Below are 15,524 nucleotides of genomic sequence, written 5' to 3'. Positions count from 1 at the left end.
GGAAATAAGAGATGCACATGACTGTATTCGGGCTTAATCTGAAAAAATCTGGAGAGCCCCAAACCTTGCTTTTAATTACAAATAAAGGATCTCTTTCCTTACTCCTCACTTGCCCCCCTCAAAAGAAACCTAAAGTAAACATGAACTCAAACACACACATACGCATTTCTAAAATTCATATCATTCACAGCTGGTGTCTATTACTATAAATATCACTTGTTCAAATCTCCTAAGAAAAATCTGATAATAAACAATTACATTGATTAATATATTCTACATGACTAAGAGCTAGAAAAAGCAAGAACTCAACAATCTAATAGTATCATCATAATTCATGAGAGCATACCTGATGACTTAGAGATTGAAAAGGCTCACAGGTTCCAGACTGCATGACCTTTCTATTTCCAGAAACCCCTAAAGATTGCATTTCCTGTCTTATAAAAGATAATCACAGCCATCTCTATGTCTCAGCATCTTCAGGGCTAGTGAAGAAAACATCAAACAGCAGATCTGTCCATCAGTATCTGTTTAAGCCATCAAGAAGATATCAAATCTCATATATTGTTTATCGTCTCCCCTTTGCGGTTACAAACACCCCCGTATTAAGGGACGATGACACAGTTGTATTTGCTGAAGCTGCTAATGCTGTCTGAAAACAGTAAGCTTACTGCTTGGAGCAATTCTGCATCATCCAAACAGAGAATGAGCCACATCCTTTAGATTTCCCACTTCTGCTACTATAAAAATTTCACTTGCCAAGAAGAGTTTGATTTTGTCAATCCTTTAAAAAAAAATAAGCAATGTTCTACTTAATTAAGTATCCAATGTGTCTGCTGCAAATACCATGTTAAAATATCAACTCTTAATTATTAGGCAGTTTTCTTCGTACATGACTAAGCTTTAGATAATGATTTAATAAGCAAATTGTACTCCCTTTTAAAGGAATCTTCCCTCCAAACCATATGTATCATCACTCATCCAACCCATCAGAATTAGAAGTCCTTAAAAATGAAGAATTTTTATTCTAGTAATCTTTGAAAATTGTGTTTAACAGTCGATAAATAAATAGGTAAGCACATATTCACTTTTAATTCCTCGGAACTTCATTTTTATCTCATATTATTTAGACCAACATGCTTCAAATCAAACTACCTTTTATATTTTAAAATCTTCTTGTAAAGAGTTTAACATGCAAAAGACAATGTGCTTTTATCAAATTCCAAAATTTCATGGTTAAACCTAGGAAAGAAATTTATGTAAGCTATTAGCATTTTTACTGTGATTTTTCACTGAATTTTATTTGTGTTCAACAAGGTTTGTATAATGCTTTCTTTCACCACAACATCATGGAATCAGGAAATTTAAGACTGATAAAGCAATCTGATAACAGAAAAACAATATCCTCTAAAATTATAAATGAAAAGATTTTCTTTTGTGGGGGGCTCTAAACACTAAATTCCAGTTAGTTAATACACAGTGTAATATTGAAAATATTTTCTTTACCATGTGGCAAAAGATTGTGTTTTAGAAATGACACAAAAAATAGACTAAAATTATAATCAATTTAACTGAATTCAAAGTTAGGACACTAAGTACAACATATTATCCTAAAACAGCCTTCACATTATGTATAGCCTGAGTTAATGAACACTTCATTTATATACTTGTGAACATTTTGTTTATAAACCTGTGAAATAAACTAAATAAAATTTAATGATAGCTAAAGTGCTTACAGAAAATGTTTTATATATAGACTAATAACTCAGTATACTTTCCCTTCTCCCACTCATGACATTTGATGAGCATAATATGTATTATCAGGGAGACTAGTCAAAATGAATCTTAAAGATTGGGCTTCTTTAAGAGGCTGAGGGGTGAGGGACAGGAAATAGGGAAGAAAGGGGAGATGTTGGTCAAAGAGTACAAAATTCCAGTTAGAAGATAAATAGGTTCTGGGGATCTAATGTATAATATAGTGATTATAGTTAATAGTATAGTACTATAGACTTGAAAGTTATAATATGGTGATAATTATTTTGTTATATATAAATGTATCAAATCAACATGTTATACACCTTAAACTTACACAACGTTGTATGTCAATTACATCTCAATATATCTGGGAAAAACAGTTATTACACCTTAAATATATACAGTTTGTTTTTTGTAAAACAATAAAGACATTGGGCTTCTTCAATAGCCTGATTCACACTATCCCTTTAGAGAAGTTACTACCTCTAACTAAACTTGTGCAGTATTTCTATTTCCGCTATATGTATACAATCACACACCTAGATGAAAAAAGTATGTAGGGAAACAGTATTTAATCTCTTATTGTATCTATGCAATATTTACTCTCTTACTGTAATCAAAATAGGACTCGTTCTTGAAGACCTATCTTCTGAATAATACCCTCCTAAACTATATCATCTCCTTTTACATATTCATTCTTTCATGTATGAAATATCAAACATCTTCTATGTGTCAGACACTATATAGGTGCTAGAGACTTCATGACAACAAATAATATGCCATCACAAAAGCCAGTTAATTAAACATGTTTTAAATATATTTTGTTATAACAGAAGAAATAGGAAGCAATGTAAGAGCAGTAACAAGGCGTCTGACCTTAGTCTAGGGATCAGAGAGTGTCTCCTTAAGGAAGTACTGCTAAAACTGAGGAGCAGGTCACATTCAAGGAATGGTAAATACAGGGTGTTTGGACTATGAAGTCTAAGTCGGACAGGAGGGAGAGACAAGACTAGAAGTTTGAGCCAAAGTCCAATCACAGAAAGCCTTAGAAGCCATTGAAGGCTTAGAAGCCATGGGGCTTGATCCTTAGGGAAACGAGAAGCCATCAAACATAAGCAGTTTTGCAATTTTACAAGACCCTGGTTGTGACACAGAATCAAGTGTGTAAAACAAAACTGGAAGCAGATAGACAAGGTAGATAATTTTGGTCAAGGGATATTGATGGCCTGAACAAAAGTGGTAACAGTAGAAATGGAAAGAAATTGATAGATTCTAGATACACTTTTTAGTTAAAAGGGATAGAATCTGGGGATCAACTGTGAAAAATAAGGGAGAAGGAAATGTAAGATTAGTTCCTAACCTTCTATGTTATTAGAGATTTCATCTTGACAAGCAATATACTTTCATCACATGCTCTGTTGTATTTATTTATCCTTATGTGCATATGTTTAGTTTTTATAAAATAGCCAGAAAATTGTGAGAAGACTCATTTTATCTTCCTTCTGTGTCTTCTTATAACGCACTTAACAAAGTTACTATAAATGACTAAATAAATGAGAAATAAATAGAACATTGAGATTTTCTTTCATATATTTTGTCATAACATGGATATAAACTTTGTTTTCATGGACACTATTAATTATTATATAAAATCTAATTTTCTTCAGTAGTTACACAATCTCTGCAATAAAAATATGAAATCTGGAATACAAAGCTTTTAATTTCTCTACCATCTAGTTGACAAAATCACTTAAATGGAACAGTTATTTATAATTCATTACTTGACCCACTTAATAGTAATTCAACATAGACTAACCAACTACAATTAATAGATATCCATTTTTTAGATGACCATTGCACTGTGAAAAACTTATTCATACAAGGTGCTACTTACAGCAATGTTATTTAGATATTCTTGTATTAGTAAAGCACAATGCTTCTACATTTTTCTTAACAAATCTCTCTAACAAAGATTTGATAAAAGGGATGAGGAACAGCCAAAGCATAGCAAAGGAACTCCTTGGCCTGAATTAAGAAAGAACCAAAAGGGTGAAAAGCATAAATCAAAAGTAATTTTACGTATTTAGTGATTTATTGAATATCAGACCCCACCTCAAATAATAAAGGATCAGCATCTTAAAAGCAGCAAGAGCTTTACAATAATTAACATATATTTAGCTTCTGTTTTTCACCTTTCAGGAACTTTGTGATCTAATGCCCTCATTTTCCACATAAGGTAACTGAAATTTAGAGAAGTGGAGGGACTTGTCCAAGGTCAGTTAGTAGCAGAACCAAGGCCAGAATTCAGAATTCCTGTTTCATTTTCCACAATAAAATCACTATGTCTTTTAATTTTATCTTTGTAATATGTACTTTATCTTCGGCAAAGTAACTTCCATTTTAATATTGTTTCATATGTTTTTGATAGGCTGAGAAACATAGTAAATACTTCAGAAACATATCCATAGAGTCAGAAGTTTTTTTATATTAAAGTTTACTTTTATCATAAAGCATCCATTTTTTATTTTTACTTAAAGATAACTGATTTTAGAGAATACCTCTGAAAAACCTAAGTAATTCACTTTGTTTTATATACTGCTGCTTTAGAAAGTGTATATTAGTTCAACTTTTCAAAGTAATTTGGCAAAGTGTATTAAGACCCTTAAAAATATCTCATTCTTGGGAAGCCTGGGGGGCTCAGTTGGTTAAGCATACGACTTTGGCTCAGGTCATGATCTCACAGCTCATGAGTTCGAGCCCCACATGGGGCTCTGTGCTGACAGCTCAGAGCCTGGAGCCTGCTGCGGATTCTGTGTCTGCATCTCTCTCTGCCCTTCCCCCTCTCAAACTCTCTTTCACAAAAATAAACATTAAAAACATTTCCGTAATATTTCATCTTTTCCAGTATATCCAGTTTCAGAGAATCTGTCCAAAGGAAATAATGGAGATTATAGTTTATGCACAAAGACGTTTGGTGCCACATTACAAGAAGAGAAAAAATAGGAACACAAGAAAAGGTTAATTAAATTATAACAAAAATGAAATGCCATGTGAACCACTGAATATTATGAATGAAAGATGTTAATGACAAAGAAAAGTGTATATTACAGAATATTAAGTGAAAACCAAAATCTCAAAAATACTTCTGTGGTACAAAATCAACTATGTAAAACATACATTGAAAAAATAGATGAAATAATGAATTGTAAAAGATATCCCCCAATATGACTCATTTTACAAATATATACATCAGAGTCCATATTTTTGTAATAAAAAGAGGAAAAAGTTTCTGAGAAGTATTTTATTTTATTTTTAATTTTTTTAATGTTTATTTATTTTTGAGACAGGGAGAGACAGCATGAACGGGGGAGGGTCAGAGAGAGAGGGAGACACAGAATCTGAAACAGGCTCCAGGCTCTGAGCTGTCAGCACAAAGCCTGACGCGGGGCTTGAACTCACGGACGTGAGATCATGACCTGAGCCAAAGTCGGACGCTTAACTGACTGAGCCACCCAGGCGCCCCTCTGAGAAGTAGTTTAAAGTTGAACAACTGCTCTTGTTTCTATGTGCTTCCTCTTTCCACTAAAACCTATGCCTCAAATTTCAGTCTTTTCTGATGTTGTATTCATACTTCTGCTCTAATTTAATAAAAATAATTCAAATCTACTTCTATTAGATTATCAATACTTTAAAATCATTCTGGATGTGCCTTGCATATCGTTTATTAATATACGTGTGTGTGACTATTTTTATGCTATTTCTATTGGGTTAATGGTGGTACAGACTGTTTCTGGCAAATCAGCTCTCACACCTACTTCAATGTTATATGAAAAAAAATTTCTATAACAATGCTTAATGGTTAAATGGTATTCTATCATAGAGGTACCATACTTTATTTAACCAAATCCCTAATCTTAGACATTTCGGGGTGTTCTTTTTCATTTTTCAATACTATAAATAATAGCATGATAAACATCTTTCCAGAAACAGTCTTATACATATCCTCTATTTCCTTAGGATAAATTACAATAAGTAAACTTACTGGATCAAAGAGTATAAACGTTTTTGTAGTTTTAGATAAAAACTGCCAAATTACCCTCCAGAAGTGTTATATCCACTTACATCTCCAAGAAAAATATCTTATTTCTTCACTGCCTTGCCAGAACTGGGTATTATCATATAAATTTTATGTAAAATAATAGTCTCAATATGTTAATATGAAAATAAAGGAAAACTGGGCATACATTAAGACAAAGACTTAAGTTAAGGATAATTAAACCAAATATGACTATGTTTATACATTTTCTAACAACAATAACAAAAACCTAGAAAAAATAAGCTTCCCTATTTCTGTACACATACACAAAGATATAACACTGGTCTCTAAGGAATATACCCTAAGATTGGAAAGCAAAACAGCAACCTTGGAATAAATGGTACTAAAATATGGCACAGCTAACTAATTAAAAACCAATGCAGCATCGGGAATATATTCGATAATACCATAATAACGTGTATGGTGACAGATGGTAACTACACTTCTCGTGCTGTGCGTGAACAGAATTCTATTCTAACGCATAGAATTGTCAAATCACTATGTTGTACAACTAAAACTAATATAACATTGTGTTGACTATACCTCAGTTAAAAAATGCAATTATAAATATGAAATTAGTCTTTATATTTTCTCTGTGACATCTATGGTATGAATCGATCTAGAGAGGAAGAATCATTCACCCAGTGCAATGCTATTTTACTCTTACAAAATATGAAACACAAAAACATACAAACAGCAAGATGAATTTTTGTGGTCTTAGGAAATCTTTCAAATGGTTATCAAACACACCTTTAGCCAAGAAACCACACAGGAGAACCATAAAGTCTCCAAAATACCATATGTAAAAACAAATATTTTTGTGTATAAATTTATTCTCTCCAGGCCCCACTTATTCCAGTGCCAAGTACATGGGGGGAAAACATAAATAAAAATTCGCAATGTGTTTGGTCTTTAAAGATTTCACTGTTTTAAAAAAAATCAATAAAATCAACAAATCTTTTGAGTGAATTTTTCTAATAGATTTACCCATTATTAAAATGTCATCTTGGCAATACTAACATTGTACTTAAAGTGATAGTTATGGTGAATTGAAGACAGGACTGTCCTTTTTAATTCTAATGTAGACTGGGTCACAGGTCATAAATAAATATAATTTTTAACGGCGACAAAAAAAAAAAACCCTGAGAAAAATTAAAACACCTCATAGCCCACCCTTTATATGCCAAAAGGACACAGAGGTCTGTGGGTTGAAAGCACAGGCTATAGAGACAGACTATGATGTCCAATCCTGGTTCTATGACCTTGGGACCTCTATGCACTCTCTGCCTCATTCCTTACATATGAAGTAATAATCCTACTAGGGTTATTGCAAGAATTGTGATTAACATATGTGAGGCAGTTAAAATAGTGCCTGGCACAGAGTAATTGCTGAATAAATCTTTGCTCTTATTCCAAGAAGGCTGGCTTGTTTTAGTATTTCCTTCCTGTCCCCCAAAAAAAGACACAAAAGAAAAGTGGTATAAGATTATGAAACAATCAGAAGTACATACATAATTGAGTACAGTTTTCAAGAGCTGAAGATGGCAATGTAGCCACTCCAGATAACCAACTGTGTGGAGCGATTTTTTTAAATTCGGGGATATAACACAATTTTTATAGCTTGGGAGTCAGGCAAATTTTGATTAAATCTTTGATTCATCAATTAGAGTCCATGAGTAACTTGCTTAAGTTCCTAACCTCAGTTTTCTCATCAATAAATTATAGTTAATAATGTTATCTATTTCATAAAATTGATTGTAAAGTTAAACAAGAGAATATATATAAGACAATTAGCATAGTCTACCAAATAAAAGATCAAGAAAGTGGAAAGAAGAATCAATGAATCATTTAAAACTTGATAAGCTAAAGTTAGGGGGGAAAGTACATAGTAGAATAAAACCATTTCCTTTCCCCTTACTATATCCAGTGGCCATTTCTCCACCCTCATTATTCTCAATTTTGGAAACATTTACCTCTCAATCCTGGCAGAGGGTAATTAGTAAATAAATGTAATTGATATGTTAATGGTCAGCTAGTTAACCAAATCCAGCAACTTTTTTTAGTCTTTATTATTTCATCCTATCTAAAATTACTGTGTTACTAGCTAGTCAAAAACTCCCCATAAATGCCCTAGTCTAGCATTTGATGACCTCCATAGCCTCACCTTTCCAATCTTAGTGATCCTCTCTGTTAGTCGTCTGATCCCACCTACATCCTATAGCTCACCATTCCCAATAATCTTTCGGTACTTGAAAGCCTTCAGCATTGCTCATGCTATTACATGCAGATCTTGGTGCCATCATTTTTTAAGTGTAGCATATTTTACAAGTCATAAAACTTATATGGATCTCTGTTTCCTATTGGTAAAGTAGAGATAACAACAGTACCTATCTACACAGTGTTCTTTGGGGATTAAAGGAATTAGAAATATATAGTGCTTAATTCACCCACTGTCTACCTACAACATAATAAGTATTTAACATCTGCTGCTGTTGTTGGAATGTATGCTTCTCCCTTATTCCATAGACTTGGATCCTATCTTTTGACCCAAATTTAGGAAGGCACAGTGGTCCGTGAAGCCTTCCCTGATCACATGAGAGGTCTTACCTCTCTCTCTCTCAGCTCTTGATCCTCAACTTTCCTTCCTGACTTCCCTGAAACCCCTATGCTTTCTTTTAGAGTTACATATGGCCTTATCTTCACTCTCATTCTCAATTACTAAGCTCTTTAAAACAGAAATTTATGTATGATTCATTTTCATATAAAACTTCATACAGTTCCCTGAACTTAATATATACTTGAAAATATTTATAGAATCAATGAAAGAATGAAGTCCAATGGTAATTTTTCAGACCACTATAATACACCTGTTTGGGGATGGCTGTTTCAAAACTGGTATTCTTACACCAAACAGAGGAGCGGTTTCAAAGATAATTCAACCGAAGTAAAAACTATAAATGTCTGCCATGATATTTGCTGTCACCAAATATTTGTTCTGTTAAACAAATATTTCTTTATATAGTTCTCTTTAGTGCTTATGGGTTGTAGAAGACAGTAATTAGTCTTTTAAGAAGCTCCCTTTTTTTAATTTAATGAAAGAATGCTCCTTAAGCCTGACTGTAAATACAGCCATAATAATATTTTAAATTTTAATTATTGGGAACATATTCTATAAAAATATCCTAATGAATGAGAGCACAAAGATAGAAGGGCAATGATGTTTATGCAGTATTTGTAATAGCAAAATATTTGGAAAACTCTATTAACCAGTAAGTGTTTTGTTAAACATAAGTAGTATTAAATATGTACTTAAAAGTCTTCAAGGAATCCCATTAAATTTCTACCAGCTATTATCACTGGGATTTTAGATTGAGAGGCTGACCAAGAAGGACTTGTCTCCAGGTGCACCAGGGTGGCTCAGTCAGTTAAGTATCTGGCTTTGCTCAGGTCATGATCTCACAGTCTGTGAGTTCGAGCCCTGCATCAGGCTCTGTGCTGACAGCTCAGAGCCTAGAGCCTCCTTCAGATTCTGTGTCTCCCTCTCTCTCTGCCTCTCCCCAACTCATGCTCTCTCTCTCAAAAATAAGTAAAACTTGAAAAATTTTCTAAAAAAAAGAAGGACTTATCTCCAAAATCATACCTCCTAAGTGATGAAAATGAAAGTAAACACAAAACATCAAGAAAATGAAATTTAAAAATCATCAACATTACTTTTCTCTCTTTCCCTCCAAAAGCAATCATGGTTGGGTAAATAAGAGTAAATAAAGCAGCGTAAATAAAACAGCAAGAGTCACTTTGTAAATAACAGTCAAAATAAATACTGATTACAGGTATGCTAATAGTCAATTTCAGACTGTGGCACATATCAGAAAACTTCAGAAACACAGAAATAGGGAAGAAAAACAAACTCTTCATTCAACTGACCTTAGGATTCTTCATTTCTCTGTATTTGAAAGTTATAATATTTATTCAGTTTCCATTTTACTGAACTCCAGATATCTTACTGTTATCACACTGAGGACAAAAAGTAATTGCTACATCATATTCACATACACAAATATTTTTGCTTGGTTAAAATTTCACATTCGATCCTTTTGTGTATAGATACATGGAGATTTGAACAGATTACTGAAATCTAGACTAAAGGCCATAATTACTTTGAATACAGGACACAGAAATACAAAAAAAAAGTATTCAGAGGTGACAAACTAAGGTTTTTAAATAAGCTGTCTCAATATCATTTACATCCAACAGTAATTTTAAACTAAAACAATTACCTCTATAAAGAGAAATTCTGCAAATTTATTTTCTGTTGATTGATGGTTGCTTTTAAGTTTCAAATTGGGTTAAGAAGGTTTTAAATCCTGTTTCAAATTAATTAAGTGAAGTAGCAAGCTCAGATCAAACAAGAATCTGAATTATTCTGGTCACAGTCACACAAAACAGTTTGCTGTGTTTCCATGTTTCTCTGTTAAGTTCTTTGTCCTTACAATGTTTGGTTTTCCTTTCCCTTCTAACATAAATCTCTTCCTATAAAAAAGTATACACAGAAATAGAAAGGCTCTATTCCTTTTATTCTTCTATTTTTTTAAACAATCTGCTATACTTTCTGAATTTCACTCATTTTATGGTGTGCTGCTTTTAACACCATGAGGTCTATATAAAGTAAAATATGGGTCTGGCCTTAGGCAACTTGAAATATATTTGGGGGGGTATGTGGGGGGGTGATGGAAAGTTGTGCACAGACAAGAACAGTGCAAACATATGAGTTGTCCATACAAGTTTTATGGGAGTTGAGGGGTCTGAACGCCTGTGAAGATTTTCATGGTTAATTTTGAAGTTCAAATTATTGATTCCCCTGACCCCACAGATTTATTTATGCTAAGCAGCTATATCATCAAGTCATATGCAACAAATGTGTCTCAAGGTCACACATGTTCTAAACAAAATTATTAGAGAATGTAGGAAAGATGAGTAATAAAAGGAAAGAAGGTGGGGTGCCTAGGTGGCTCAGTCGGTTGAGTGTTGGACTCTTGATTTCGGCTCAGGTCATGATCTCACAGTTTGTGAGATCGAACCTCATGGAGGACTCTGTGATGACAGTGCAGAGCCTGCTTGGGATTCTCTCTCTCCCTCTCTCTCTGCCTCTTCCTTGCTCACTCTCTCTCTCTCAAAATAAATAAACTTAAAAAAATTTTAGAAAAAGAAAAGAAAGTATCGCCTAGAAAAGACAGGTATCTCTCAAAAGTCCTCAAAATTGGCATTACCTTAGTAAATGTGTCAAGTTTTGAGTATTTCCCTTAAACGTGCACCCTTAGGAATACAATTTGGTTTACTTGCCAAGATTTATTAATATATATGACTATTGAGGTACTGTCTCTCTAGTATATCACCATGAAAAGCTAAATTGTAATGAGTTGTTTAGCAAGTTTAGCATCAAACCTAGATGAGTTAGCTATAATATTCAAATACTTGTTGTGTAAAGTAAAGATATCCCATCTACATGTAGGTAGGTCATTGGATAGGTAAAGCACTGAATTGCCTATATTGGACTTGATGGAGACTATCAATATTTGCCCCAGTAGCCTTCCCTTTGTCCATGCTCTCCTAGCTGCTGACTATTCTCCCTTCAGATTGAATAGTCTTTCGTTAGCAATGTTAATATTCAACCTGGTTTTAATAAACTTTTTTAGGGGCACCTGGGTGGCTCCATCAGTTAAGTGTCCGACTTTCGCTCAGGTCATGATCTCACAGCTCATGAGTTTGAGCCCCACATCAGGCTCTCTGTTGTCGGCACAGAGCCCACTTTGGATCCTCTGTCCCCGCCCCCCCCCGCCCCTCCTCTACTCATTCTCTTCCTCTCTCTTTCTCTCTCTCTCAAAATAAATAACTTCAAAAAACAAAAAATAAAAAAATAAACTTTTTTTAGATTTGGGAGTCATTTGGTCACTTTAAAGCAATGTTTCGTATCTTTATGTATTAAATGTTGGCTTTACGATTTAATTCTCACAAGGCACTGTGACTACCTTATATTCAACACTTGGGGTGCAAGTCACTACAACAATATTTCATGCACACAAGAAATATTTTTCTCACAATGAAATGAGTCAAATATGTTCAACATTCAAAATTTCAGCCTATAGGAAAATGTACCACAATAATTATCTATATGTATTTTTCGGAGTAATTACATAATTTTATATTTCTGCATACCTGCATAAAATTTGTTAAAGTATCTGGAAAATGCTGATTGAAAAAGGCAAGAGGTCAGATTCCAATGTGGGAAACCACATGTTTACAAGTCTTTCTTCTGGAGTAAATGTAGGCTCCACTTAGCCTATATTATTTTAAGGAGAATTTAAGTCTTACCTCATAAGTGAAATTTTCCTCAACTGCCCTTTACTTAGGTGACTACTCCTGTCTCTAAAACTCTGTGTCATTAACTTTACTCATTTGGCATTTAGTCTATACATGTGGCCTCCAAAACACATTACATTTTATTTGAATTTCTATTATGCCAGTTTACCATTGATAAACTTGTTTAATAACATTTATGTATATATTTTATTTCTTAGCCTATAAGCTCCTCAAGAGAAAGGACTTTTTTTTGAGAAAGGATTTTTAATTTGCATAAATAAACAATCAATCAGTGTTTCCTGAGAAAGAATGAAAGGCTATCTCCTCAATGAGATTATAAACCCCCTGAGAGCAGGAAATATATTTTGGGATTCTCTAAAATCATAGAATTGAGTACATAAAAGTTCAATAATATTTAGTGTTTTTTAATGACTACAATGTTAATTACATATCCATAGTAACATAGACTCTAATTTTTTAATTCAATTCAATTTTTTTTCTTTTTTTAGGGAATAAACTAAATTTGTAGAAATGTACTTATTTTCTCTATGTACAATGACAGTTTATACTTGTATCTCACTGCATCATATCTGCAGAAAATGAAGCACAATATAAAATATATGCAGTCTGTATACACACACACACACACACACACACACATGGTTTATATTCACACGGAAATAAAATTAATATCTATATTCAAATGGTCATCAGCGCTTTCAAATTCCAGTTTAAGAAAATTCATTCTATGGTGCTGATCTTAGACTATTTAGTATACAAATGGCACCTGCCATAAGTATAAAAAAAAACAAATAAGCAAGGTTCTGTATTAGTCGTTTGGGGACAACAGAGATGGATTGGGTAGGCTCACACGCTATGATTTAAGACACAGGAAAAAGGCCAATGTGCCTGAAATTCTCAGCATCAGCTGTCATTGTATATTTTACTGGATTAAGAAATTATGTTGCGGGGCGCCTGGGTGGCGCAGTCGGTTAAGCGTCCGACTTCAGCGGGGTCACGATCTCGCGGTCCGTGAGTTCGAGCCCCGCGTCAGGCTCTGGGCTGATGGCTCAGAGCCTGGAGCCTGTTTCCGATTCTGTGTCTCCCTCTCTCTCTGCCCCTCCCCCGTTCATGCTCTGTCTCTCTCTGTCCCAAAAATAAATAAACGTTGAAAAAAAAATTAAAAAAAAAAAAAAGAAATTATGTTGCTTAGATTGAACTTTTAAATTTATTTTGAAGATTAGTATATGCCATATCCACTGCTTTCTTTGGAGACAAAGTTTTAAGTAGCCTGGGAACATTGGGTGCTCACGGCAGATCATGGCAGAAAGAACCAGATAAGAATGTGAATGGGAATGCACCAAAAGAAAAGGTGAAAGGTGCAAAGATGTATTTGTTTTACTTCACGATTCTGCCAACAGCCTGCCGTACTTAAATTGCATAGTTTACTTGCCCACTACAGTATTGATTTTACTAGCAGAGAAATTTGGTGCCCCAAAGCACTAATAAAAAATGTACTATAACCTGGAAAGATCTTGCTTTTAGTCTACGATATTTAATCTTAATTACCAGAAAATCAATAATCTCTGGTAGGGCAGCACTTTACTTGTTTTCATAATTTTCCCTAATTAAGGAAGCCACCCACTAAATTGCATTCATCCATTGTGAATGTAAGTTATTCTTTAGCTTTGAGTGGAAGACTAAAGAAAGGACACAAAAGTGCCAAGGGATATTTTAGTCAACAAAATATATATATATATATATATATATATATATATATACATACATACACACACACACACACATATATATATACATATATGTGTGTGTATATATATATTTTTTTCCTTAACATTAAAAAGATAGTTCCAAAACAATTTTTAAAATATAGTTTGATTATAAAACAGTTTTATCTAATAAATTTAGGAAAATAAGTGGAATATAACAGTTGTGGTCTTAGCTATTAAATCTCAGTGAGTACTAATACATTTCCAACTTCACATAAGAGATATATTTAGAGATTCTTTTTGGGTCAATAACTTTATAATCATTATTCAAATATATACTTTTTATTATTCTAGATACAAAAAAAATGAAGAAAATATTCTTTATTCAAGGCTTTAAAATGACAAAATTATAAGCCGTTGCAAGAGATCATTAAGCCAAATGATTCTACCTTAGTGAAAATTAACAGCTAAGCCTTCTAAGGCAGACAATTTTTCTATCCTATGTTTAGACAGGATAGAGAATGGAGAGTCTTTCCTTGGTAACACTATTTAGTGTTTACTTCCAGAACAAAAATGTTTTAAACTTTCTTTATAAGTAATTTTCTTACTATAATTAAGCCCATTTCATTTCATCCTTATCACTAAACAAAATATAATTATACTGTTGTTTTTATGAATAAAAAATTATTACATTGGGAGAAAGATGAACATTGCTTACTGTGTTTCTTAACATGAAAACATTGCTTAACAAATATCTACAAGACATTTTCTATTGGAAAAGTATAGATTTTAGAGTAAAACTAGTGAAATTAAGAAGGCTATATTAAAGTTTTAAATTATTATAATTCATTTAATTACATAAATGAACCGGCACTTGCTAAATTGGCTTGTATGATCATTCCAATTTATAAGATATTATTTTAAAATCATATCTATTCCTTTCTTCCTAATTACTAAAATACACTTCTTTATTACAGAAAACATAGAAAACAAAGAGCACAAGGAAGAAAAACATACCTGCAGTTCTAACACATTAAGAGAGCCACCGCAAATATTTTGATATATGTCCCTCCAATATTTAAATACACAGAATTTTATATATATATATACATATATATATATCCTATATCCTATATATATAGGATATCCTATATATATATATGTATATATATATATATATATCCATTTCTTTTCACTTAGGAATTCATCATGCATACTTTCTGATATTTTCTGTAAAATATATATATATATCCATTTCTTTTATATATATATAAAAGATATATATATATATCCATTTCTTTTATATATATATATATCCATATATATATATATATATCCATTTCTTTTCACTTAGGAATTCATCATGCATACTTTCTGATATTTTCTGTAAAAGTCTTCTCCAGCCTAAAACTAATGGCAGGACGTTAATCTATCACAAGGACATACCTAATTAACCGTGATTTCCGATTATTTTGTTGGTGCTATGATATATATACCTCCTACTCAAAATTTTGCTCATACTTCTAATTTTTTTTCCTTTATTTTTTATAATTTTTAATGTTTATTTATTTTTGAGAGAGAGAGAGTACGAG

The 15,524-nt window shown here is 32.7% G+C and overlaps 1 protein-coding gene across 7 annotated transcripts in view; it reads right to left on the bottom strand.

Moving 5' to 3' along the window:
* Positions 1-15,524, bottom strand: part of SLC4A10 (solute carrier family 4 member 10) — a 297,649-nt gene that overhangs the window by 214,966 nt on the left and 67,159 nt on the right. For 3 of the 7 annotated variants that reach the window (XM_043576899.1, XM_043576900.1, XM_043576901.1), the window contains exon 1: positions 347-643. The exons of 1 other annotated variant lie outside the window; for it this stretch is intronic. In XM_043576899.1, the coding sequence (XP_043432834.1) occupies positions 347-427 (81 nt within the window). In that variant the 5' untranslated portion in view covers positions 428-643. Of the gene's footprint in view, positions 1-346; positions 649-15,524 lie in introns of those variants that run through there. 3 more of the 7 variants (XM_043576896.1, XM_043576894.1, XM_043576898.1) reach the window with 3 other exon arrangements.

This window comes from Prionailurus bengalensis, chromosome C1, assembly GCF_016509475.1.
Source record: "Prionailurus bengalensis isolate Pbe53 chromosome C1, Fcat_Pben_1.1_paternal_pri, whole genome shotgun sequence".
In the NCBI taxonomy this organism is placed as follows: domain Eukaryota; kingdom Metazoa; phylum Chordata; class Mammalia; order Carnivora; family Felidae; genus Prionailurus; species Prionailurus bengalensis.
The sequence above is the reverse complement of the archived record's forward strand: the minus strand, read 5'-3'. Positions and strand labels throughout refer to the sequence as shown.